Source organism: Rhinatrema bivittatum, chromosome 3 (assembly GCF_901001135.1).
Source record: "Rhinatrema bivittatum chromosome 3, aRhiBiv1.1, whole genome shotgun sequence".
Taxonomy (NCBI): Eukaryota; Metazoa; Chordata; class Amphibia; order Gymnophiona; family Rhinatrematidae; genus Rhinatrema; species Rhinatrema bivittatum.
The window spans coordinates 375,129,190-375,156,702 of NC_042617.1; the positions used below are offsets into that span (position 1 = coordinate 375,129,190).

Consider the following 27,513-nt stretch of genomic DNA (forward strand, 5'->3'; position numbering starts at 1 on the left):
CCTTCTGAAAATCCAAGTACACTACACATCTGCCGGTTCACCTTTATCCACATGTTTGTTAACTCCTTCAAAAAAGTGAAGCAGATTTGTGAGGCAAGACTTGCCTTGGGTAAAGCCATGCTGACTTTGTTCCATTAAACCATGTCTTTCTATATGTTCTGTGATTTTGATGTTTAGAACACTTTCCACTATTTTTCCTGGCACTGAAGTCAGGCTAACCGGTCTGTAGTTTCCCGGATCGCCCCTGGAGCCCTTTTTAAATATTGGGGTTACATTTGCTATCCTCCAGTCTTCGGGTACAATGGATGATTTTAATGATAGGTTACAAATTTTTACTAATAGGTCTGAAAGAAATCATTTAATCTTTCTGCGATGGCCTTATCTTCTCTAAGTGCCCCTTTAACCCCTCGATCATCTAACGGTACAACGGACTCCCTCAGAGGCTTTCAGCTTCGGATATATTTTTAAAAGTTTTTACTGTGAGTTTTGCGTCTACGGCCAACTTCTTTTCAAATTCTCTCTTAGCCTGTCTTATCAATGTCTTACATTTAACTTGCCAATGTTTATGCATTATCCTATTTTCTTCTGTTGGATCCTTCTTCCAATTTTTGAATGAAGATCTTTTGGCTAAAATAGCTTCTTTCACCTCCCCTTTTAACCATGCCGGTAATCGTTTTGCCTTCTTTCCACCTTTCTTAATGTGTGGAATACATCTGGACTGTGCTTCTAGGATGGTATTCTCTTGTATACTTTTTACTTTTGTAGCTGCTCCTTTCAGTTTTTTTCTAACTATTTTTCTCATCTTATCAAAGTTTCCCTTTTGTTAGTTTAGCACGAGAGCCATGGATTTGCTTACTGTCCCCCTTCCAGTCATTAATTCAAATTTGATCATATTATGATCACTATTGCCAAGCGGCCCCACCACCGTTACCTCTCTCACCAAATCCTGTGCTCCACTGAGAATTAGATCTAAAATTGCTCCCTCTCTCATCTGTTCCTGAACCAATTGCTCCATAAAGCTATCATTTATTCCATCCAGGAACTGTATCTCTCTAGTGTGTCCCGATGATACATTTACCCAGTCAATATTGGGGTAATTGAAATCTTCCATTATTACCGCACTACTAATTTGGTTAGCTTCCCTATTTTCTCTTAGCATGTGCCTGTCAGTCTCACCATCTTGACCAGGTCAACGGTAGTATACTACTATCACTATAGTCTTCCCCGACACACAAGGGTTTTCTACCCATAAAGATTCAATTGTGCGTTTAGTCTCATGCAGGATGTTTATCCTGTTGGACTCTATGCCATCCCGGACATAAAGCGCCACACCGCCTCCCGGGTGCTCCTCTCTGTCATTGCGATATAATTTGTACCCCGGTATAGCACTGTCCCATTGGTTGTCCCCCTTACACCATGTCTCTGAGATGCCAATTAAGTCTACGTCATCATTCACTGCTATACATTCTAATTCTCCCATCTTACTTCTTAGACTTCTGGCTTCATTCTGCTTTTTAATCGATAGGGATAAGTTAGAATTTTTAGCTCAGGTGAGTTTTTAGTTACAGGCACTTGGACTACTTTTCTTTTTATTGGAACCTCACTGTCAGGATGCCCTAATTCTAATGCATTGTTCTGTCCCCATTAAATGGGTACATATTGTGTTTATGTAGTGCAGCTCACCTGTGTTTGCCACAGCCCCTTCCTTCCTAGTAATGTGACACCTTATGTAACCCAGCTCAGAAGTCTGAGAGCCCTGCTTTAAAAAGGGAGTATGCCTTTAACAAATGCCCCCTCCCTTCAGGTTCCCTCCTGAGTCACTGGGTCCAGGGCTTTCTGCTATTGGTTCACACCCTTAGCTCAGCCTGAGGAGATTTTCTTCGTACTCATTTCTATTACGGTGGTTTAGTTCCAGCCAAGCCAGCAGCAGACATACATGCCTGTAACCGTTATCCAAGAACAGCTTTTTACGTTCTGCCCACTGCTTCATTAGAAGACTAATGAGCCTCAACCCCACGTTCTCTTTCCCTGCGTCCCTCGAATCTACACCTTCCTTCCCCTGCCTTCTCCAGCTGCAAGGATCTCTGTCAGTGTCACAGAAGTTTGAAGCATCTCTTGTAAGTAGTTATGAATTAACTTTACAATAAAGATTTCAAACAAAGATCTTTGTGTGAGGACTGATTAGGTGGAACGTTGGCTGCTTTGAATGAGGGAACTTAGAAGTTTCTGTGAAACAAAACAGTAACAAAAGCTGTACATGCATCATTAGTATTCTTTGAAGATACCTCCATCCGAACCATGCGCTGCTGAGCGACTGTCGGCTTTCCCCTTTGTTCTAGTTTAAAAGCTGCTCTATCTCCTTTTTGAAGGTTAGCACCAGCAGTCTGGTTCCACCCTGGTTAAGGTGGAGCCCATCCCTTCGGAAGAGACTCCCCCTTCCCAAAAAGGTTCCCCAGTTCCTAACAAAAGTCTGAACATTAGTCTGAACTCATTGCATCAGCTCTCAGCCTGAGTGTAAGAAGTGATACCCAAGTCTATATCTAATCTATACCATCCAGATGGGAATTACCTGGCTACAGGGGGAATCTGGTAATCCCTTCTAACAGATTCACCTCATTGGTTCACTACAATATCTGATCGACCATAACTATTAAAGAACCCCAAATCTTGTGTCAGGATTAATACTCCTGAACAGGGTTACAGTTGTATAAGTTAAATGTATATCATCAATTGTGCAACTTAGAAAATCTAATAAAGTGTCATTAAGAGCCTTGGGATAAGATTATATTCAGAAGCAGTAAGCATAGATTATGCAAGTGCCCATCCTGCTGTTAAAAAGAATAGGACTTGCATTATATGTGTATTCAACAAATAGTGATTTCTTACAATCAAACATTTTAATGTCTTCACAACTAATAAAATCCAGATACTATTATGATTATAGCATTTGCTCCATCTCTATGAAGAAGAGTGCCCATATTTTTTCTAAAACGTTAGACAGGAAAATGTGTTGGTACCTCCTCATAACACCTGCAGGGTTCAGAGCATCAGTATTCCTTAGAATGGATGTTGTGGGCGACATGACTGACTGAACTGGAACTCTCCCATATGAATAGATCTATACAAAATAAATTAATATGTACATTATGTTATGAGTCAAGCTAGCGCCATTTCAAAGAAAATTAAAACCTAAATCCACTGTATTCTGTACCATGTTAGGTAAGCACGCAAAGGGTTTTTGATTGGTGTCAAACTGTTCAGAACCAGTCTTCTCCCTAGAATGAGAAAATAAAATGTTTAAAACCCACTACTAGTAATTTTAATTTTGAAACATGTTATAAGAAATAAAAAAAAAAGCTGTATTTTTTATATGCCATTTAAAACACAAGAATATATATGCATAGTGTGTAAAATTTCTAAAACCAATGAAACTTCTAAAGTAGTTGTATGAATTTCTATCACACCTGCTCTGCTCGACCTTGTCGCTCTTATTCCTGCTATTTTTGCTTGTTCTAAGATTTTTTCTCTTATATTGACACAGTTGTTGGAATAAAAGATGCATCGAGGCTGCATCTTCTCTTCCAAAGCCTCCTTCCCAAATCTGCTCTTCAGCTGTTGGTGGTGTGTTCATACTTTGCATGTATACTTACAATGTGTGTATGGTGTTCTGATGAAGGCCTACACAGCACATTCAAAACTATCTCAGGAATGAAATTGTAAAAATGCTAATGAGAAAGGGAGAGCTAAATCATTTTTTTCTTAACTGCTTTTCCTTAGCTACAACTCTTACTTTAATCACAGTAGATAATTCTATTACCCAAGTGCAGACTGTCTCACGTTAGCAGGGAATTCTACAACACCATCGCTCTTCTTTCCATCCCTGGTATTTTCCAATAGACTGGGCTGGAATGTTTCGTGTGCACTTGAAATAGTCGACACTGCAAAGAGTACGGGTAGCAAATGAACTGAAGTCATAGACACTCACATACAGTACTCAATTGAAATACAGGGGGAAGTTTAAAAAAGCCAATTTATGTTTGCTATATGCTGGGTTCTTACCAAAACTACATTAAAAATGAATCACTGACCAGAAAAAGCTCAATGTTTTATTTCTGTAAGCTATAGCTTTTACAGAACTGATGCCAAATGGTGACATTTCAGGTTCAATATTTGTATAGAAGGTGTCTACATTGGAGAAATTACTTACCTGATAATTTCATTTTCCTTAGTGTAACGGACTCAGGACCAATGGGTTATGCTCCCCTGCCAGCAAATGGAGACTGAGTCAGGTTTCAAAGCTGACATTACCCTACAAACACCCCTGCAGTGACCTCTGCCCTTCAGTATTCTCTTCAAAAGCCACTGTGGACATACTATCGAAAAAACTTGATTAAAAATGGATAACCGTAACTATACTCAACCAAACTCTGAACGCCGGTAAAATTATAGATGCCCTGATCTAGGGACTGGATGAAGGCCTACTCATAATCTCTTGGAATAGATATCCACTCCATGGGCGAATCTTTGGCACCGTTCTCAGGAAGCTGTGGGTGGAATGCTGTCCATCTGTCTACACCAAGGAAAACGAAATTATCAGGTAAGTAATTTCTCCATTTCCTAGCGTGAAGCCATATGGACTCAGGACCAATGGGACGTACAAAACCTACTCCCGATCGGGGCAGGAGGCCTCCCATAGTCCGGTTAACACTGCCCTTGCAAAGGCTGAATCCTCTCGGGCCTGAACGTCCAGGCGATATAACCTGGAGGTGTGTAAGAAGGAGCACGTCGCCGCTCGGCAGATGATGTCGACACAGAAAAAAAAGACAGTCTAGCTTCCACCCATGAGAGCGCCTGAGCCCTAGTAGAATGAGCTTTAACCTGAAAAGGTAATGGCTTTCCTGCCTCCACATAGGCTCCCATGACCACCTCCTAAATCCAGCGAGCTATAGTAGCCCGCGAAGCTGGTTTGCCCTGCTTCCATCCACCGTGAAGGACAAACAGGTAGTCCGATTTTCAGACAGATTCTAAAACTTCCAGAAACTGCACAAGACGCCTACTGACATTCAAATGACGGAGGTGGCGATATTCTTCCGTGTCCTTGTGCTTATCTAAGGATGGTAATGAAATGGACTGATTCAAATCAAAGTCCAAGACTACCTTGTCAAGAAGGATGGAACGGTATGAAGCTGTTAGGAAAACAAAAGAGGATTAGATGCCAAAGTCTTTCAATCTTTATTGTAGTGGAGACTTTTTTTTTAAATAACTGCCTGACTCAGGCAGGCAAATTTGTTAAGAGAAGGGGAGATCAGATATCCGGTTCGTGAAGTGAAGGCACCATTATATGAATGGAGTCTACGAGATTATGATTTTTTCATAACAATCAAGATACGCTCCCATTGTCTTTAGTAGGACCCAACTTGTGGAATTCACGGATTAAGAGGAGGATACAGATTCCTCGGAATATGGGAAAATTCCTCTTGGTTTAGAACCATGTTATGGCTTTTCCATAAAGACAAATTGCCAGCCCTGGTTTCCCAGACCCTGAAGATGCTGTGGGTATAGAGCTTCTAACGTTCATCCACCTTTAAACTTGTTTCTGGGGTGTCCCATTCCAGGTCAATCAACCCCTGGATGGCTTCCAGAACTGGAAAATAGCAAGAGGCATGCCGTAGGGAAATCAGAATAGGATTCTTTGGTTCTGTCAGAGTCCGCCCTAGGAACTCCCAGCATCTTCAGGGTCTGGGAAACCAGGGCTGGCAATTTGTCTTTATGGAAAAGCCATAACATGGTTCTAAACCAAGAGGAATTTTCCCATATTCTGAGGAATCTGTATCCTCCTCTTAATCCGTGATGACCAGGCCCCTGGCAGGGACACTCTTGGTGAGGCGAGGCATACCTCGGGGTCTGCCAATAGGACTGGGAGAGGGATGGCTTACCAGTTGAGGTTCCATCTGGATAGGGGCAAGTGAGGTAGCAGACTGTGCCTGTACGAAGGCTTGAAAAAATTCCACCCAAGAGAAGGCAACCAGGTCCATACTTAGCCCAGGAGGTACTGTGTTAGATGCCGCTGAATTTCCCTTTCCTATGGATGACCCAGTCCCGGGGTTACTCACATCCAGGGTTCTTCCAGTTAAGGCTATCGCTGACACATCCTCTGAATGAGAAGAGCTGGGCTTAGCAAAGTCCGGGGAGGCCAACTCTCCCTGGGCTTCCTCACAGTGCTGACATAAGCAAGAATAAAGATCAGACTGTGCAGCCCTAAAATGAAAAGCAGCGCAGAGAGAAAGGAGCTTATGTTTCTTTGCTGCCGGAGCCATTGGTGATGGTAACTGTGTGTTCAGTCAGCTCGTGCTTAAAATTTTATGTACACAAACTTTGGGCGCCGATGCAGGCTGCAGTGAAGCGCACGCACAACTTGTGCGCCCAGCTTGTATTCTATGCTTAATAAGTTGTGCACATATGTACATGTGCAATGTTATGCACACATTGTGCATAACATTGCACATGTACAATGTGCACAGTGCGTGTTGTGCAAAGCCAACACGCACTGTGCATACCTACGCTCTATGGAGGGCAATACAGCACGAACGATGCTCGCAAGATGGCACTGGTGCGGCCTACCAAGCGGTGTGCAGACCAAGCCTAAAGCGGGGCCTAGCCCACCAGGCGGCCACTTAACCCGGTCGGAAGCCCACTTCCCATTACCACAATGGGATCGGGAACGACTTCAGTACAGCGCACAGAGCAAGAAGACTGGAGGAAATTGGGAGGTCAAGCTCTTTTAAAAAAAAACAAAAAAAAAACACACGTACCTAGGCTCAGCACTTAACCAGCTAAATACAGAGACAGTCTCCAGCTGCAGGGGGAGAGGGCTTTGGCCATCACCGCCATGCTCTGCTTCCTGCACCTACCGCCTTTCAGCTGCTTAACTATCAAAGTCTACGCCGGGAACCAGCTACCGGACCAAGGCACACCTCTGAGGGATCTCTGAAATCACCTCAGGAATTTTCAACTAGGGAGGGACCTTCAGGTATCACCGGAGGAGAGCAGAGCTCAATTTTTTCTCCAATTTAAAAGTAGAATTTCTTTTTCCAAAAAGTACAGCGATCCCCATAGGGATAAGCACATCCACCATCTGCTGGAGACAGAAAAATACTGATGAATGGAGGTCACTGCAGGGGTGAATGTAGGGTGATGTCAGCTTTGAAACCTGACTGTCTCCATCTGCTGGCAGGGGAGCATAACCCATTGGTCCTGAGCCCATCTGGCTACACGCTAGGAAAGCTAGAATTAGAGCCAAAGAAAAAAAAGGAGATAAGGCACTATCACCACAGCAGCAAGTATCAAAATAAGTACTGAGCATTACTAACATGCAACATAATTGGATTTACTTGTGCAATATTCCCTCTAATATTCTGTGAGCTGTACATGCAAAAGGCTCTCATGTATAATATAGTATCCAAATTTGTATACAGATTTTTTTTAAACCATTTTCGTTTGCTTGTGTGCTGTTTTCCTGTGTGCGCAGTCATGCGCATTTAGCTTATAGGGAACTTTGCATCTGTGAATGTTACAGCAGACATTACTGAGCTTTGGAAGGTGGCTGTAATGAAAGGGATGGTGTGGATTCACAGAGTTCATCAATTTAACTTTAAAAAGGTGTTGTACGGTGAAAATAAAAATGCATTTAAAAGGATCTCTATTCATGGATGGCCCCTTCTGAAGAACCTAAATTATTGAAGCTGTGCCTTTAAAATGCAAAACCAAAACCTACATACACACCCACCCCCCACGCTCCTTATCAGTCATGGCACAAGTAAAGGAAAATTGGTTCTTACCTAATTTTCGTTCCTGTAGTACCAAGGATCAGTCCAGACTGCTGGGTTGTCTCTCCCTTCCAGCAGATGGAAGAAACTGAAAGGCACCCCCCTCTTAACTTGGTGTGCCACCTGCGATCCCTCAGTATTATTCATCTTTAGCAGAATGAATAGAGTACAAAAAAACCCCCAAACGTAAGAACCAATGGCTATTTCAATTTGCTCAACAAATAACCCCATAACTTATATACAAATCTCTTGTGGTGAGACAAACTGACTTTCCGCCCAAGATGCTGCCTGAGATCTGGTGGAATGCGCCTTCAGTCAGTCTGGTATGGCGCATCCGAGACAGATATATGTGGAGGTAATGGCCTCCTTCAAACACCTAGCGACAGTCGCTTTGGATGCCTTCTGGCCCTTCTTAGGACCACTCCATAAGACAAACAAATGATCAGACAACCGAAAGGCATTGTCACTTTCAGATAGCGAAGGAGAACCTGCCGCAGATCGGATTTATGCAAATCGCGATCCTTAGGAGAACCACGATCCAAATCTGGGAAAGCAGGTAACTCCACTGTCTGATTCAAATGAAATCGTGACACCACCTTTGGCAGGAAGGAAGGCACCGTCCTGAGAGACACCCCCAAATCAGAGATATGGTTCCCGACACGACAATGCCTGAAGCTCCGACACCCACCTTGCCGAGGTGATCGCCACTAGGAAAACCGCCTTGACAGTCAGGTCTTTCAACGTGGCCCGCTTGAGAGGCTCAAAGGGAAGACCACGCAAGCCATGGAGAACCAAACTCCACGAAGGACACACCTTCCCAACCGGAGGATTCAAATGCTTAGCTCCCTTCAAAAAACGGGACACATCCGGATGAGCTGCAAGAGAAATACAGTCAACCTTGTCCCGCAGTCACCCTAGGGCCACAACCTGCACTCAGAACTGCACGCCAATCCTTTCCAGGCCATCCTGTAAAAAGGTCAGAATATGAGCCAGAGACGCCCGACAGAGACAAATTCAACCCGCGGCACCAAGAGTCGAAAACTTTCCAGACTCGTGAGCCTCTATCCAACGCAAGACCTTGTCCATTAGTGGCCAGGGAGGAAAGATGTAAAGCAGAACATCGTGGAGCCATGGTAGGACTAGAGCATCCACCCCTTCCGACCCGCCTTTGCATTTCTCTGAGTCGCCACCAAATCCAGGTGAGGAACACCCCAGCGACGAGTGAAAATCTGAAATGCTTCTTCGGACAGCTCCCATTCGCCGGGATCCAGATGCTGGCGACTGAGAAAATCCACTTAACGGTCGATCCTGGCTATGTGCGAGGCTGCCAGCCATACCAGATGGCGCTCCGCCCAGGCCATGAGCCAGTCGGCCTCTAAGGCTTTTGGTTCCTCCCTGACGGTTGATGTAAGCCACGGTCGTTGCGTTGTCGGACAATACTCATATCCCAATAACTTCAACTATTGAAGAAGCAATCAACCTTACAATAAACCACCTAATCTCAATCAGAAACTTACTGAACCAGCTAAAACTATGCCTCAATATGAACAAAACTGAATGCATCCTCATAAAAAGAATCAACCCAGATCTAACAACCCTTATGCCTTCCATAAAAATCGACAACAATAATATCCAATTGAAAACTCTTGTGAAAGACCTTGGTATCTGGATAGACAATGATCTGAACCTCAAAAAATGCATCACAATGAAAACGAAAGAAGGCTTTCACAAACTCCTTATACTCAAGCACCTTAAACCGCTTTTACACCAGCATGATTTCAGAACAGTCTTACAATCACTCATTTTTTCAAGCCTCGACTATTGTAACACACTGTTCATTGGCCTGCCCAAATCTACACTAAAACCACTCCAATTGTTACAAAATGCCGTAGCCAGGGTACTTACTGGCAAGAAGAAATCTGAACACATCACCCCAGTACTGAAGAGTCTTCACTGGCTACCGATATTAAAGGATAAATTACAAAATGTTAACTACTCTCTACACAACGAAATCTACAAAGAAGATAACACCACCCTCGACCACATGACTCAACTGCACAAAACACCACGCATGACAAGTAACACCGGCAAATTACTACTAATCATTCCCTCCCTTCCCTCTGCTAAATTATCCAACACTAGGAATAGAGCCTTTTCGATTGCTGGTCCAAAAGCATGGAACTCTTTACCAGCCTAAGCTCGATCAGAGACTCCAAATCTTTCAAAAAAGAACTGAAAACTTGGCTATTTAGACAAACTTTCCCAGACGAAGTTGGTTAATCTAATCCCATCTGCTCAGAATTACTTACTCTTCTAGCCATGGCCTTACTTCTTCCCTCTACCGTTGCCTTTTCCTCTTTAACCCCCTATTCAATTGATGATTTGGTACCTTTTTCCTCCCATGGCTCCCTAAGACCCTTTCCCTCCTTTCCGTCCCTCTCCTATTTCCCCACTTATATGAGCCTCTTTCACACATCCAAGCATGTTTCCATTTAAGTTATGTATCCAAATGCTTATCTATTCATGCTTTCCCACTGCAATTCCTATTAGTATGTCGTACTCTTTTATACCTATTTTCACACTATTGACTTACGCCAGATTGTTACTAGTTGTCTATACACGTTTCAATATGTTCGCAATGAATACGTTGTATGTATTATGTTGTTTACATTGTAAACCGGAGTAAAGGCAGCCTGCTAAACTTCGGTATATAAAAGATTCTAAATAAATAAACAAGCAAACAAACAAACAAACAAACATCTATCCTCTCCTGGGTGAGGAAGACCTTGTCGACCAAAGTGTCGAACCGAGCACCCAAGAAGTTCAGAACTTGAGACGGGACCAACTGGCTCTTGGCAAAGTTGACTACCCAACCGAGAGATTGAAGCCGGAGTAAAACCGTGCTCACCGCCACCTGGCAAAGAGCCTCCGATTTTGCCCGGATGAGCCAATCGTCTAGGTAGGGGTGAACCAAGATCCCCTCCTGCCTGAGGGCCGCTGCCACCACTACTATCACCTTGGTGAAGACTTGCAGAGCTGTCGCCAAACCGAACGGGAGTGCTTGGAATCGATAATGCTCCCCCAAGGCATGAACCGGAGGAATCTCTGATGACGCTCGTGGATCCCTATGTGAAGATACGCTTCTGTCAGGTTCAAAGAGGCCAAATATTTTCCCAAGTGGACGGCCCGGTTTACCTTCTTTAGGTCCAAAATCGGACGAAAGGATCCCTCCTTTTTTGGGACCACAAAATAGATGGAGTACCTGCAGGTCCTGTAATCCTCCGGAGGCACCGGCACAATGGCTCCCAGGGACTTCAACTGACCCAGGGTTTGACTTACCACCTCTCATTTGGCGTGAGACCCGCAGGGCGACACCAAAAACAGATCCCGCAACGGGCGAGCAAAATCCAACGCGTAACCATGTTCAATTATACCGAGGACCCACCGGTCTGACGTAATCTTGACCCACTCCTCGAGAAATAGTGATAGGCGGCTGCCCACCACTGGAACCCGGGGAGAGGGCCAGCACATCTTCATTGGGATAGCTTTCCACCCGCGGCTCCCTAAGAACCCTCATCACGGAAGGGCCTGCGGCTGCGAAAGGAACTAGGCCAAGACAGATCTCTGAGTTTGGAGTTGGGGGGTAAAGACGGGAGCTCTAGCCTGCCGAAACCTGTGCTGTCCACAAGGCCTTGGAGGTCCTGGGCTTATCCTCTGGCAACTTATACACCTTGTTCTCCCCAAAGGACATAAGGGCTTCCAGCTAGTCACCAAACAAGAATTTCCCCTTAAAAGAAAGATTGCCTAAGTGGGTCTTGGAAAGAAACGTCAGCTGACCAGTTTCGAAGCCAGAGGAGCCTCCTAGCCGAAACCGCCATAGCCATATTGCGTGAAGACGCTCACAGAACATCATATAAGGCATCCGCGGTGTAAGCTACTGCCGATTCCATTCTGTCCGCCTGCTCCGCCTCTTCCGGAGGCAACTCTTGAGAGGTGAGCAATTGCTGTATCCATCTAAGGGTTGCCTGTTTCATGAGGCTACTGCAGACGGCCACCTGAACACACAGTGCAGACACCTCAAAGATCCTCTTGAGGAGGACCTCAAGCCTTCTATCCTGCAAATCTTTAAGAGCAGCTGCCCCCGCTACCGGAATGGTCTTCTGCTTAGTGATCGCAGAGACAGACGCATCTACCTTAGGGATCTTGAGGATGTCCAAGGACTCATTGGGCAATGAGTAGAGTTTTTCCATCACCTTCCCCACATGAAGGGTCGCCTCAGGAGATTCCCACTCCCAGGTTACAAGCTGCATGAGCATTGTGTGAAAAGGAAAAGGTTTTAGGAGGGGCCTGCAGCCCCGACAGGACCGGATCCTCCTTGGTAGGCTCCGCGCTGGGTTGCGGGGACTCAAGGTCCAGTTCAGCCAGGACATGAGGGATCAAAAGGATCCACCTCTTCTTGCCTAAACAAGCAGAAAACACGGGGATCGTCCTCCACCACCGGGGTGGACTCGTCAACATCCCCATCCTGATTTACTAAGAGCGGATCCAGTGAGGACCCCGAGGGACCAGGATCCGTTGCCACCACAGGGACCGAAGGGGCATCCGGAGCTACAGCCCGCTTAGCCACCTTTGCAGGCGGGGGCTCAGGATCCTGCAGCTGCGCCTCAGCCTCCAGAAAATCTCTATGCATTAATATAAATTTTGATGAAAAAGGCAACTGTTCCTTTAAGGGCTCCGCTGGGGAGCGGAGGTGGCCCACGGACCGCGCGGCCATACCGGGCTTAAGCTAGGTGGAGAAAGTGGAGAAGGAGGGAACTCCCCTCCCCCTGCAGCAAATTCTACAGGACAGCATGGACCAGACAAAATGGCCGCCGTTCCCACGCCAGCCAGGAACTGGGCTGCCTGCGATCGAGACAGTCGGCTGGATCCCCCGCACCAAAATAGCCACAGTACCCTCCCCTGATGGGCTTTCCCCCCCGGGAGGCAGCAGGCACACACACCATCTCATGAGAGTCGCGGCCCCAATTCTCCACAAGCCGAGCAGGAAAACCCCCGCGGCATCCCGTCAGCGTCCGAGTCAGCCCGGGGCAAAAAAATATATTAAAAAAAAAAAATTCCTAAATTCGGCCTTCCGGAGCTCCAGGAACCTGTGAGCTGCTCAAGCTCAGCACAGGTCGTGGCACCCGAGGAATGCAACTTCTCGGGGTGCAAGGGGGAGGGACCGGCCCACTGGTTAATCCCCCACTCACCGGATTAGACACCAGCTCCAGGGATCAGGCTATCGGGGCGTCCAGCCCCAGCTGTAGCTCTACCAAGGCTGCAGCCGGCTTGGGAGGAATAACACTGCTCTCTGCTGACGAAATGTAAAAAAATAAAAAATGTCTGTTAAAAAAAAAAAAAAAAAAAACCACAAAAAACTTGATGTAGCCAAAGTTGTTGCAAAGAAGTTTAAAGAAAGTTTAAAGACTCAAGTACCAGAGACGAAATAATGTTATAGGATCAGGACCGCAGGTTCTGCAAACCTCCTCTGCTGGAGTCAAGAGAAAATACTGAGGGATCGCAGGTGGCACACCAAGTTATGAGGGGGTGCCTTTCAGTTTTTTCTCTGACTCCATGTGCTGGAAGGGAGAGAACCCAGTGGTCTGGACTGATCCTGGTACGTACAGGGAATAGAACAAATTACCAGCCGCACCAAGCATAAGAACATAAGAAATTGCCATGCTGGGTCAGACCAAGGGTCCATCAAGCCCAGCATCCTGTTTCCAACAGAGGCCAAACCAGGCCACAAGAACCTGGCAATTACCCAAACACCTAGAAGATCCCATGCTACTGATGCAATTAATAGCAGTGGCTATTCCCTAAGTAAACTTGATTAATAGCAGTTAAAAAATAAATAAATAAATAAAATCACCCTTTCAACATGGTTCCCAATCTATCCCACCTTCCACTGTGGCCTTTACAATTAAAGGAGATATGTGGTAGATAAACAGATGCTTTAATACTATTTCATCAAATGCTATAGTGTCAATTTCAATTATGTATTAAATTGACAAAAAAAAAAAACCAAGCACTAACCAGCCACATTTTCTTTGTCTTCTGAAAGTAACCACCTTTTCTTCAAATTTAAGTTTCTTGTAGCATTTTTTAACATTTCCATTGGAACAGCCCAACAATCAACTGCTTTCTGAAGAATCTGTTTGCTTTTCTTAAAATTACCTGGTAAATAGCACAGTACAGCTTTGGATTAAACAGTTATCTGGAAACTATGAGCAAAATATCCATTATACACAGATAGTGAGACCCCAATGTAACCTAATCAGGTTGCAGTCAAATTGTTTTATCCATCAATAGAACATAGCAAATAATAGTACCTAGTGACACATCCCAAAATCCTCAGTTTTCTCTTAAAAATACCTACAATACAGGTAAGGACAAATATTAAAGAACTATTAACTTCAGCTATGATCAGCAGTATCCCCAATTATAAAACTAAAGCCATACCCCACTAGAAACCAAATCAGTCAGATTTAATCTTCTGTACCTTATTGCAAACCGATGTGATATCTCATTGAACGTCGGTATATAAAAATCATAAATAAATAAAATGGAGAAATTACTTACCTGATAATTTCGTTTTCCTTAGTGTAGACAGATTGACTCAGGACCAATGGGTATAGTGTGCTCCTGATAGCAGTTGGAGACGCAGTCTGATTTCAATCTGACATCAGCACTACATATACCCCTGCAGGAAGTGCTGCTCTTCAGTATTCTCCTCGAAAAGCAAGTGTGGATATATGTGTGTTTGAATAACTTGATTAACTTGGTTAATTTTATTAACTTGAACTGATTGACGTGAATTTTATCTGGAAACCGCCAGTGGACTCAACCGAGAAACGCCGACACCAGGTAACTATGGGCATCCTAACTAGAGGTAAAGTGTGGCATACCCATGCTTGTCTTGCTCTCGGGGATTGTCACCCGAGGTTTCCGTATTATGAGGCAGCCGTGGGCGGGATACTGAGTCCATCTGTCTACACTAAGGAAAACGAAATTATCAGGTAAGTAATTTCTCCATTTCTGAGCGTGTAGCAGATGGACTCAGGACCAATAGGATGTATAAAAGCTACTCCCGAACCGGGTGGGAGGCTGCCCGTGGCCCACTTCGTACTGCCCTAGCGAATGCTGTGTCCCTGGCCTGATCATCCAGGTGGTAGAACCTCGAGAAGGTGTGAATGAAGGACCACGTCGCCGCCAGACAGATCTCGGCGGGTGACAGCATCTTGGTTTCTGCCCAGGACACTGCCTGGGCCCTTGATGTCTAGAGGTGGAGGCTTGCCTGCATCTACGTAGGCCGCCTTGATAATTTTTTTGATCCAGCGGACTATGGTTTCCCACGAGGCCACTTCCCCTTGTTTCTTCCCACTGTGAAGGACGAATAAGTGGTCTGTCTTTCGTACAGATTCCGATCTTTCCAGGTAGTGGACTAAGAGTCTGCCAACATTAAGATGACATAGGCGGTGTGAGTCTTCAGAGTCCTTGTTCTTGTCTGGAGATGGCAACGAGATGGTTTGATTTAGATGGAAATGAGAAACCACCTTTGGAAGGAAGGAGGGGACAGTGCATAGCTGTATGGATCCCAGTGTGAATCTGAGGAATGGTTCCCGGCAGGATAGCGCTTGAAGTTTGGAGATGCGACGGGCTGAACATATTGCCACTAGGAATGCAGTCTTCAAGGTCAGGAACCGTAGGGACAAACCGCATGTAGGTTTGAAGGACGCTCCCGCTAGGAAGTAGAGTACTAGATTGAGATTCCATAGGGGTACCGGCCACTTTAATGGTGGTCAGATTTGCTTGACCCCTTCTCAGGAAGCAGGAGACGTCTGGATGGGAAGACAGACTGATGCCGTCCACTTTGGTTCTGAAGCAGGCCAGCGCGGCCAGTTGAACCTTGGAGTTGAGAGACAACCCCTTCTTCAGGCCGTCCTGCAGGAATTCCAGGATCATGGGAATTTTGACTGTCCGAAGGATATCACGGTCTTCACACCAGGCTTCGAATATTCTCCATATTCAAATATAAGTTAAGGATGTGGAAAACTTGTGTGCTTGGAGCAAGGTGTCAATTACTGCCCTCGAGTACCCGCTCTTCTTTAGGAGAGTCCTCTCAATGGCCAGACTGTAAGAGAGAATTGAGTTGGGTCTTCGCGGAGGATCGATCCTTGCTGGAGCAGGTCCCTGTGTGAAGGTACACACAAGGGGTTCTCCACCAGAAGTCTTCGCATGTCTGTGTACCACGGCCTTCTTGGCCAGTCCGGGGCCACTAGAAGTACTAGCCCCCCGTGGTGTTCTGTCATGCGGATGATCCCGCCCAGTAGTGGCCATGGAGGAAAGGCATACAGCAGGTCTTCCTGTGGCCAGTTTTGGACAAGGGCGTAGATCCCCTGGGATTGAGGGTCTCGTCTGCAACTGAAGAACTTGGGTGTTGGACCGGGTTTCCAGAAGATCCATGGCTGGGGTTCCCCAGCGGTCTATTATCAACTGGAAGGCTGTGGATGACAGCCTCCATTCCCCTGGGTTTAGACTTTCTCTGCTGAGGTAATCTGCAGTGACGTTGTCTTTTCCCGCAATGTCGGCGGCCGAGATCCCTTGCAGGTTTGCTTCCGCCCACGTCATTAGGGGGTCTATCTCCATGAACACCTGCTGGCTTCTGGTTCCTCCCTGGTGATTGATGTAGGCCACTGATGTGGCATTGTCTGACATGACCGACAGCTTCTCCTCGGAGTCTGTGACTGAATCGTAGGCAGGCTAGTCTGACTGCCCAGGCTTCCAGTCGGTTGATGTTCCAACCCGACTCTTCCTTGTCCCATTGCCCCTGGGCCGTCATTTCCTGACAGTGGGCTCCCTACCCTCGCAGGCTCGCATCCGTGGTGAGCAGGAGCCAGGTCGATGAGGATAGTGTCTTATGCCCTTGCTCAGATGGTCTTCTTGTAGCCACCATAGGAGCTGGGTCCATACCTCCGCCAACAACTGGAGGCGGACGGGTTAGTACTGGGTCATCGGGTTCCATCGTGACAGTAGGGCGCGTGGTAGTGGTCGCATTTGGGTCCTTGCCCATGGACGACTTCTAGGGTTGATGTTATGAGTCCGAGGACTTGTAGGTAGTCCCATACCATGGGGCGAGCACCGTTCAACAGTTCAACTGGTCCATCAATTTCCTTCTCCTTGTAGGGGGGAAGAATGACCTTGTCCTGTTGGGTGTCTAACTGGACTCCCAGGTATTCCAGAGATTGGGAGGGCCGCAGACAGCTCTTGGTTGCGTTGACGAACCATCTGAGGTTCTCCAGAAGGTTCTTGACTCTGATGGTCGTCTGATGACTTTCCTCTGGGGATTTTGCCCTGATCAACCAATCGTCCAGATACGGGTGAACGAGGATTCCTTCTTTCCTCAGTGTCGCTGCCACTACAACCATAATTTTGGTGAGCATCCAAGGGGCTGTAGCTAGTCCGAAGGGTAGCGCTCTGAACTGGTAGTGATGGTCCAGGATCGCGAAGCATAGGAAGTGCTGATGATCGTGATGGACCAGGATGTGCAGGTAGGCTTCTGACAGGTCCAGGGAAGTCAGAAATTCTCCCAGCTGTTCCGCCCTTATGACAGAGCACAGTGTTTCCATGCGGAAGTGTGGTACCCTCAGGTAGCGGTTAACCGACTTGAGGTCCAGTATGGGCCGGTACGTTCCCTCTTTCTTAGGGATGATAAAATAGATGGAATAGTGTCCGGTACTTCGCTGGTGTGTAGGCACCAGTGTTATGGCCTTTAAGGCGAGCAACTTGGTTAGTGTGGTTTCCACTGCCATCCTCTTGGAGGGGGAATGGCAGGGAGGTTTCACAAATTTTATTGGAGGGATGCTGTGGAAGTCCAGAAAGTATCCCTCTCGAATGATGGTTAGGACCCACTTGTCCGACATTCTCGACCCATCTTTGGTAGAATCGGGCAAGCCTGCCCCCTATGGCTTCTTCCTGTGGATGGGTCTGTTGATTCTCATTGTGGGGTGCGGCTGGGGCCTGGACCTGAGCCGGCTCCCCTCTTGTTGCGTTTGTTCCGAAAGGACTGGCCCCTGCCTGAGGGGCGAGGTGCTTGGTATATATTCTTGTATAGTCTGAAACGCTGTGATCCTCTGCCCCTGGATGTCCGGGGAGAGGGGCGTTGGCTTCTCTTGATCTTGTTCTCCAGTAGTCGAGGTACTGTGGATTCGCCCAATTTTTGGCTAACTTCTCCAGTTCGCTGCCGAACAGGAGGGTTCCTTTAAATGGCATTCTCGTGAGTTTCGTTTTGGACGTCGCGACAGCTGACCAGCTTCGGAGCCAGAGTTGCCTTCCAGCTGCCACAATGGATGAGATTCCCCTGGCTGAAGTGTGCACCAGATCGGACGTCGCATCCACGAAGAAGGATATTGCTGGTTCTAATGTTTCGATGGGCGTGGTTGCGTTCCTGGCCTGTGACAAGCATGCACGTGTCACCACGGCACAGCAGGCAGCAATCTGCAGTGACTTAGCTGCTGCCTCAAATGACTGTTTAAGGATGGACTCCTGACGTCTGTCTTGGGCATCCTTGATTGCTGTTCCTTCTTTGACTGGAATGGTGGTGTGCTTTGTAACTGCGCAGACCATGGCGTCCACTTTGGGGAACCCCAGGAGATCTTTGGCTGAGGGTTCCAGTGGTTATAGGGCTTCTACGGCCCATCCTCCCTTGAAACTGGCCTCCGGGGCATTCCATTCCAGGTTGATCAGCTGTTGTATGGCTTGCAGCAATGGGAAATGGCGTGAGGCCTGACGGAGCCCGACCAGAAGAGGGTTCGTCTTTGGCTCCGCTGAGGCACTTGTGTCTGGAATGGCCAGCTCCCTCAGACTCCCGGACATGAGGTCTGGTAGTTTGCCTTTGGAGAAGAAACACATCATGGTTCAGTAAGGTTCCGTTCCTGGAGGGATTTCCCCTTCCTCCAGGGAGTCTTCCTCCGAGGTGTCCGTGTCGCCTAGGGTTAGGCTTTTGTCCTGAGGAGGCACATCTCTGGGAGGCACAGAAGGGCCTGGGAGGTTAGGGTCCTCTAGTAGAGGCTGTGGCATCGGTGGTGCTGATAGCGCCTGGATGAATGTTTGCAGACCCTTAAAGAATTCCACCCAGGAAAAGGTTCCTGGGTCTAGAGGGCCAAGCTGGGGTTAGAGATGTCTGGGGTACTATCAGTGGATTCGGAATCCTGTACTGGCTGGGGGGGGGCCTTGCCCAGGTTCTCCCAGAGCCATCTCGCACTGTAGGCACAGGGTAGTAGCCTCTTCATGCTGCGCAGCTCTTATGTGGCAGGCTGGACAGAGGGCTTTTGCTTTGGCTTTCTTGGCCGGTGGTGCCATAGTTTGTGCGCATAGGGGCGTTCAAACCCGGTCTGTGCATTTATATGTGCGCGCCAGGAGGCTTAGATATGCGCTCCGGGTGCGCTGAGGGTGTGCGAGCAGGCAGCGAAGATATGTGTGAAGGCCGGTCTGTGTGCTTACGGGGATGCGCGTACCGCTGTGCGTGCCGCCAAACTTGTGCACCTGAGGCTGAGCGTGGTGCTGTGCGCCCGGCCCCTATGCACGCGCCTTGCTATGCGCCCGGCCCCTATGTGCGTGCCTCGCTGTGCGCACGGCTCAGTTAGGCAGACAGTGCGGCAATCAAGGGGGGGGGGAAATGGTGCTGGCGACCACGTGATTAAGATGGCTTCCCCCCTGGAGGGTCTCCACGTGGGAGGTCCCTCAAGCCGGATAGGGGTCTAGCCTGGAAGGGGCTGCTGAACCCGATGGGACAGACGCAGACGGGCGGTCTGTGCGGCTATCTGAGCCTCAGAGACATAAGAAAGTTTTCTACCTTACCTTGTCTCGGCACTTTCCAGTTTCGTGAAATACCTTCACTGCCGTGATCAGTCTTGTACCTGCTGCCTCTCAGCCGCTCCCTCCTCGGTCCGGCAGCCCGTTCCATGCTGGAAACGGGCTGCCGGACCAAGGCTTACCTCTGAGGGATCTCTGAAATCACCTCAGGAATTCTCGACTGGGGAAGAGACCCTTAGGTATCACCGCAGGAGAGCTGGGGCTAGTCTTGTAGAGTTAAGATTTTGAAATTTTTTCTTCTTTTGGGTTTGGATTTTCTAACACTGTGCAAGCGTGTGTAGAGTCCCAAACTGCTATGAAGATGGAGAAATACTGAAGAGCAGAGCTTCCTGCAGGGGTATATGTAGTGCTGACGTCAGATTGAAATCTGACTGCGTCTCCAACTGCTATCAGGAGCACATTATACCCATTGGTCCTGAGTCCATCTGCTACACACTAGGAAATCATCTGTCACAGTTTATTATATAGCTGTAGGTAAACTGTTAACCATTAAAACAGGAATAAGAAACTCAACTGAACAAAATACACAAACTATCTTGGCTCAACAGGGAATGTAAAAGCATAACATAATAAAGGTGAGAAAATTCTCTAACTGAAGCACAGAACACTTCTTAGGAAAGATTTATGCAACACTTAACACTATGCTGTGATATTAAAAAAAACAATCCTCAGGCAGGAAGAGAGAGATAATTTTGTTCATGTTTGCTGTCTGAAATTGAGAATCCCATGAACAACAGTTCATTTTGGAATATGTAAAAAGGGCATTAAACTCAAAGCTAAGCTAAATTTAGCAAATCTAGAATAAAATTCAAAGTGAGCACGTTTTGTACCTCTATAAAAGTGCAGACAATCACAGGCCCCTTAGTTTCTCTTGGGTGTATGTACTAAATATTTTTCCCCAGACACACAGAGGGGAATTTTAAAGCTATTTCCATAGATAAAGCAATACTTTACTTCAGTCTCAGAGGAGAAGGAAAATAGGAGGTGGAGTGGGGCTGGAGGGAGGAGAGCGCAAAAATATCCTGATGGGTATTTGCTCATAGGAAAACTCCTGAGATAACCTGCTTCTCCCTATGCTCATCCAGGCTCCATACAGAATCTTGAAGCTGGTTAAGATGGCTCTCTCAACCAGGCACAAAGGACCTAGGAACCTGGCTACAAGGGCTTGCTCAATGAAGCGCAAAGACCTGGGAGACGACCCAAAAGAACTCAACCAAGGAAAGAGCCTAATATAGTTAAGAGGCAACACTCGCTCTACCTAGTAAGACTGAAGGCTAAAGCCTGGAGCCAGGATCCTGCTGCACCTGTCCAGAAATGCCACTGTCTGCTGAAGAGAGAATACAGGCTTTACATATGGTGATGTCACAGAAAAAAAAAAAAAGTGTGGCTTTTGTTTTCATTTCCTTTTAAGCAGTATAATCCCCATGCATCTGGACTGATTTAGCAGGATAAGGAATACTTGTTTTTAGACAAATATTTTGGGGTTTTGCCAGGTATTACTTTAGAATTTTCTCTTTGGTAGAAACTTTCCAGGCAGTTACATACAAGAACAAATATTTAGGAATATAATTTGCTTAGTTTTAGCAATATGTAATAACTAAAAGAACTATTAAATATGTACCTTGTGAAAGTTCAAACTGAGCAAAAGCAATATGAACAAAAGCAAATTTCTTGCAGTTTAGTCTGGCCAGCTGAAATTGATCACGTGCCTCTTCAGGGTCTAGAAGCCTGCAAAGAAATTTCAACAAGTAAATGCAAAAGTTCGATAGTTGTACAACAGTTAAAAAGCATGGGACTCTTCAGAGAAAAGCTTGAATGTTATTGTGAGAATGTGCATTGCTTAAGTGGATTTCCAGAGACCAAGGTCAAGTACTATTGCAAAAGAATAATTATACATCCCTACCTCCACACACCCCTTCCCAATACTGTATCAGCAAAACAACTGTTGAATTAGATTCCATTTGAAATGTATTATGTTTTTCATTCACCCCCATATAAAGTATATGCTTATCCTACTATCTGAATATAGCACAACACACGGTGCCAGTGTGCTGAGTGACATGCCAAAAGAGCAAGTTTGCTTACCGTAAACGGTGTTTTCCGTGGATAGCAGGATGAATTAGCCATGCTTTCTGGGTGCACCCCCTGGCGGCCCGGTGTGGAACTTCCCTTAGAATGTTGGGGGGGAAAAAAAACAACCCCCCCGTCTCGCTCCTGTGCAGCAGGGTTCCCGCGTGATTGACTCCTTTCTCTCAGTTCGTAATATAGCAAAGGTGCACAGGCGCGTATAGAGAAGAAAAATTTTTTAAAATAGGGTTAATCGAGCAAACTGTCCAGGGAGGTGGGTGGGTGGGTACATGGCTAATTCATCCTATCCACGGAAAACACCGTTTACAGTGAGCAAACTTGCTCTTTTCCGCAGAAAAGAAAATTAGGTTCTTACCTTTGTTAATTTTCGTTCCTGTGGTACCACGGATCAGTCCAGACTCCTGGGTTTTGCCCCCTCTCTAGCAGATGGAGACAGAAGTTTACAAACCAAACTCCGCCTATATCTAGGCTGGTGCCACCTACAGTCTGGCGGTATTACTTAATGTCAAAGCAGAACAAACCAAAACATCTTTAAACTAATCATATAACCAATAACCTCGATACCGGTGTACAACCCCCCAACTGGGAACAGAACCCATGGTAACAAACATCATCTCATTCTGACTGATAAAGAGACGAACACACAGACAACGCCGCCTCTCCCAGCCTCAGCCCCACAACTGGGTGGGACTCTGGACTGATCCGTGGTACTACAGGAATGAAAATTAACAAAGTTAAGAACCTAATTTTCTTTTCCCTGTACGTACCCGGATCAGTCCAGACTCCTGGGATGTACCAGAGCTTACCTTACTTGGGTTGGGAGCCAGAGAGGCCTGCTCTGAGCACACCTTCTCCAAACCCCGCTGACCCTGGAGCCTTGACATCCAGACGATAGTGCCGGGCAAACGTATGTAAAGACTTCCAGGTGGCCGCCCTACAGATCTCCTCTGTCGGAATATGGTGACATTCCGCCCAGGAAGTGGCCTGAGAGCGAGTAGAATGGGCTCGCAGCCCAGCGGGTAGCAACCGCCCCTGCAAAAGATATGCTGGCCGGATGGTTTCCTTCAACCAACAAGCAATGGTAGTCTTGGAAGCCGCATTACCCTGCCTAGGTCCACTCCAGAGCACGAACAGATGGTCGGACACCCTGAAGGCATTGGTGACCTCCAGATATTGCAACAGCGCGTGTCGCACATCCAACTTATGAAGATCCTTAGCCATGGGATCCGAACCATCCACCTGCAAAAACGATGGTAGCTCGACAGTCTGGTTCACTTGGAACGCTGAAACCACCTTGGATAAAAAAAAAAGGAGGGAACCGTACGCAACGAGACCCCGACTCCGAAATCCTCAAGAAAGGCTCTCGACAAGACAGAGCCTGAAGCTCAGAGATCCGCCTCGCCGATACAATGGCCACCAAAAACATCACCTTCAGAGTCAAATCCTTAAGGGTGACTTTGCAAAGAGGTTCGAAAGGTGCCGCGCACAAAGCCTTAAGCACTACATTCAAATTCCAGGACGGACAAGGCTGCCGAAACGGAGGACGCAAATGTCTCGCCCCCCTGAAGAAACCGCACTACATCCGGGTGCGCTGCCAACGACGCCCCTTGAATCCGTCCTCGCAAGGAACCCAGAGCCGCTACTTGCACCCTCAAGGAACTACATGAAAGACCCTTAGACAAACCGTCCTGTAGGAAAAGAAGGATATCCAAGACAGCCGCCCGCGTAGGCACTACATCTTGTGCAAGACACTATGATTCAAACACCCTCCAGACTCGCACATAAGACAACAACGTAGACATCTTGCGAGACCGCAGAAGAGTGAATACCACCATCTCCGCATACCCCTTGGATCTCAACCTTTGTCTCTCAAAAGCCATGCCGCTAGACAAAAGCGATCTACCTGGTCGAAACAAACGAGCCCCTGGTGCAGGAGATCCGGAAGATACGGAAAATGAAGTGGCTCCTCGACCGCTAGGTTCAGCAGATCGACGAACCACGGTCGCCTCGGCCATTCGGGAGAGACTACTACCACGTCTGCTGGGTGCACCTCGATTCATCGTAACACCCTGCCTATGAGAGGCCACGGAGGAAACACAGAGCAACACATCGGTCGGCCACGGCAATACCAGAGCGTCCACTCCCTCTGCCGCAGTTTCCCCGACATCGAGCAAAGAAACGAGGAGCTTTCGCATTCTTGAAAGTTGCCATCAAATCGATTACGGGCGTGCCCCATCAGGAACAGATGAGCTGGAATGCTTCCTCCGCGAGCTCCCACTCTCCGGGGTCCAGCCAGTTGCGACTGAGGAAATCCGCCTGGACGTTCTCTACCCCGGCTATGTGAGAGACCGCTATGCTGCTCAGATGTTTCTCCGCCCATGCCATCAATGATCGAGCTTCGGTTACCACAGCCTGACTCTTGGTCCCCCCTTGTCAACTGATGTAAGCCACCGTGGTCGTATTGTCCGAAAGAATCCTGACAGAACGACTGTGGATGAGAGGGAGGAACTCTAACAGAGCCAGACGTACCGCTCGGGTCTCCAATCGATTGATAGACCACGACGCCTCCTGAGGAGACCACTGACCCTGTACCGACTGTCTTAGACAGACTGCTCCCCAACCGTACAGGCTGGCGTCTGTGGTAATCACCGTCCACAACGGGATCTCCAGAGGAACTCCTCGACTCAAGTTGTTCGGACACAGCCACCAAGCCATGCTGGCCCTGGCCTCCTGGGTCAATGGTAAGGGGAGGCGTAAGTCTTCCGATACTGGGTGCCAGCGGGATAGCAACGCTGACTGTAAAGGACGCATATGAGCGAAGGCCCAGGGAACCAATTCCAGGGTAGAATGCATGGACCCCAATACCTGTAAGTAGTCCCAGAAGATCGGCACCGGCTTGGATAACAATCGAACTTGCGTCTGCAATTTGACCATTCGCACCTGCGTGAGCAACACCGTTCCCTGGCGTGTGTCGAACAAAGCTCCCAAATACTCCAGGGACTGTGACGGCACCAGGTGGCTCTTGGGCACATTGACTACCCAACCAAGCGAACGCAACACTTGGAGCACCCACTGAACAGCTGCTTGGCAGAGCGACTCCGACTTGGCCCGAATCAGCCAATCGACTAAATACGGGTGTACCAACAGACCTTCCCTGAGCAGTCGCGCTGCCACCACCACCATGATCTTGGTGAACGTCCGAGGAGCCGTCGCAAGGCCAAATGGGAGCGCCTGAAACTGGAAGTGCTGCCCCAGCACTGCAAAGCGGAGAAACTGCTGGTGGTCCGGTCGAACGCCAATGTAGAGGTACGCCTCCGTGAGATCCAGGGAGGCCAGAAACTCCCTCTTTCTCACGGACGTGATCACCGAACGCAATGTTTCCATCCGAAACCAAGGAATTCGAAGACATCTGTTGACACTCTTCAGATCGAGAATCGGACGAAACGTTCCTTCTTTCTTGGGCACTACGAAGTAAATGGAATATCGGCCCGTGCAGAGCTCGGCGGGGGGAACCGGAACAATTGCGCGGAGATCTCGAAGCAGAGCCAGCGTCGCCCGTACCGCCTGGCGCTTTTCTGAAAAACCACAAGGTGACACCAGGAAACACCGGCACAGCCGGTGTAAAAAATCTAACGCGTAACAGTGTCTTATCACCTCTAGGACCCACTGATCCAACATGATTCTGGTCCACTCCTCGTAAAACCGGCTCAACCTGCCGCCAATTTTGGGTACGAAGGAATGGACCGGTCGCACATCATTGTGCCGGTTTACTTCCCTGCACATTCTGACCGGTTCCCGGACGACCGAAACAGCACCCGCGAAAGGACTGCGAATAAGACTGCTGCCGGTTAACACTGTGACGAAAAGAAGAACTCGAACCCCGAAGTGTCCGCGACCGGCAACCGCCGCGAAAACAAGGACGAGAAGCTGGAACCCCTCTGTACCTTGGTCTATCTTCCTGCAACCAATACACCTTATTCTCACCTAAGGATTCAATAAGATCCTCCAATTCCTTGCCAAATAACAGTTTCCCCTTAAAGGGTAAGGAGCCTAACCGGGCTTTGGAGGTTACATCCACAGACCAATGACGGAGCCATAGCAGACGCCGCGCAGCTACCGCGGAAACCATTATTCTGGCCGAGGTGCGCAAAAGATCATAAAAAGCGTCCGCACTGTAGGCAATAACCGCTTCTAAGCGACTCGCCTGGCAAGTCTCCTCCGGGGACAGAGATTCATTGGCCAACAGCTGCTGCGCCCAGTGCAGACCTTACCCCCCCCCCCGGGTCCCCAACGCCGGCGCTGACGCTCCCTCTCCTCTGGAAACGCAGGAGGAGCAGAGGTTGTCTCGCGACAGCCGCACCGCCGCGGACCCGCAGGCCCGACAAGCAGCCTGCCTCGGCATGCTCTGCCGCGGCGTGGGAGAGAGAGAAGCATGCGAAGAAACAAAAAACGGGACCCCCCCTCCCCGACGAGAAAGCCAGCGATCGGATCGCTCCCCCCGTGGAGGTAGAGAGAGTGAGGACCAACAGGCAGGCAACACAGACCAACTTTTTTTTTTTTTTTTTTTTTTTTTTTAAACCTGTCCCTCGGGTCCGGAGCCAGCTGGGGGGAGTGAACAGAGATCCCCGGTGTCACCCCCAGCCTCGACGGTATGCCGGAATATGGGGCTCTCCCCCACTCGTCGGCAGCCTCAACCAGAGGGAACGGTCCCCTCAGGACCTCACCCTCCTCTGGGAGGCAGAATCCGGGACCAGCAGGCAAGCCTCTGCGGTCCTTCTCCTGAGTCTAACCTTTTTTTTTTTTTTTTTTTAAACTAACTACTACCTAAAAACTTAGCCCAAGCACAGACTGTAGGTTTTGCACCCTCTCCACCTGCTAAGAGACAGAAGAATACTGCCAGACTGAAGGTGGCACCAGCCTAGATATAGGCGGAGTTTGGTTTGTAAACTTCTGTCTCCATCTGCTAGATGGGGGGCAAAACCCAGGAGTCTGGACTGATCCAGGTACGTACAGGGAAAAGCAGGTTGAATTAGCCATGCTTTCTGGGAGTCCCTAGCCAGAATTTGAAGCACAGGATACTCCCTAAGGAAGAAACATATCTGCTACCTTTGTCCGCAAGGATACAAAAAAAGAAAACAGAGTTAAGGAAAGAAACAGTTTATGAATTTGTTGCGTGGTGCAATATCTGTTGTCTCATGAACGCATTAGATTTTGCCTGATCCTGTAGGCAATAGTGAGACGTGAAGGTATGCAGTGAAGACCAAGTAGGTGCTTTACAGATGTCTTCCACTTGTACTTGCTTAAGGTTGAAATTGCTCTCTCAGTTGAGGAGCTTTCACTTTAGAAGATAGCTGTTGAAAACTTGTAGAGTAACAAAAATATATCCACTGAGTAAGCCAGTTGGATAGTGTTCTTTTTGTCACTGGCAGCCCAGGAGCATTCGGGTTGAAAGAGAGGAAAAGTTGTGAATGTCTATTTGCAGTGACAGTTCTTTGTTTGTAGTAGGCCAATGAAACAAGAACCACATCCAAGACAAGGTCCCTATTTTTGCTCACCCAATAAATTGATGAATAATTACAAGTATTTCATCATTTTATTTTATATACTGTATAAATATACCTTCAATCAATATCATTCATATTTAAAAATACCCAAACATCCATTCATCCATCTAGATTCATACTCA

The 27,513-nt window shown here is 47.6% G+C and overlaps 1 protein-coding gene across 3 annotated transcripts in view; it reads right to left on the reverse strand.

Annotated features, from left to right (window-relative positions):
- Positions 1 to 27,513, reverse strand: part of TTK (TTK protein kinase) — a 209,978-nt gene that overhangs the window by 163,042 nt on the left and 19,423 nt on the right. For all 3 annotated transcript variants that reach the window (XM_029595556.1, XM_029595554.1, XM_029595555.1), the window contains exons 4-8: positions 21,361 to 21,467; positions 13,902 to 14,042; positions 3,818 to 3,938; positions 3,212 to 3,275; positions 3,018 to 3,118 (exon numbers count right to left, since the gene is read on the reverse strand). In XM_029595556.1, coding sequence (XP_029451416.1) covers positions 3,018 to 3,118; positions 3,212 to 3,275; positions 3,818 to 3,938; positions 13,902 to 14,042; positions 21,361 to 21,467 — 534 coding nt within the window. The remainder of the gene's footprint in view (positions 1 to 3,017; positions 3,119 to 3,211; positions 3,276 to 3,817; positions 3,939 to 13,901; positions 14,043 to 21,360; positions 21,468 to 27,513) is intronic.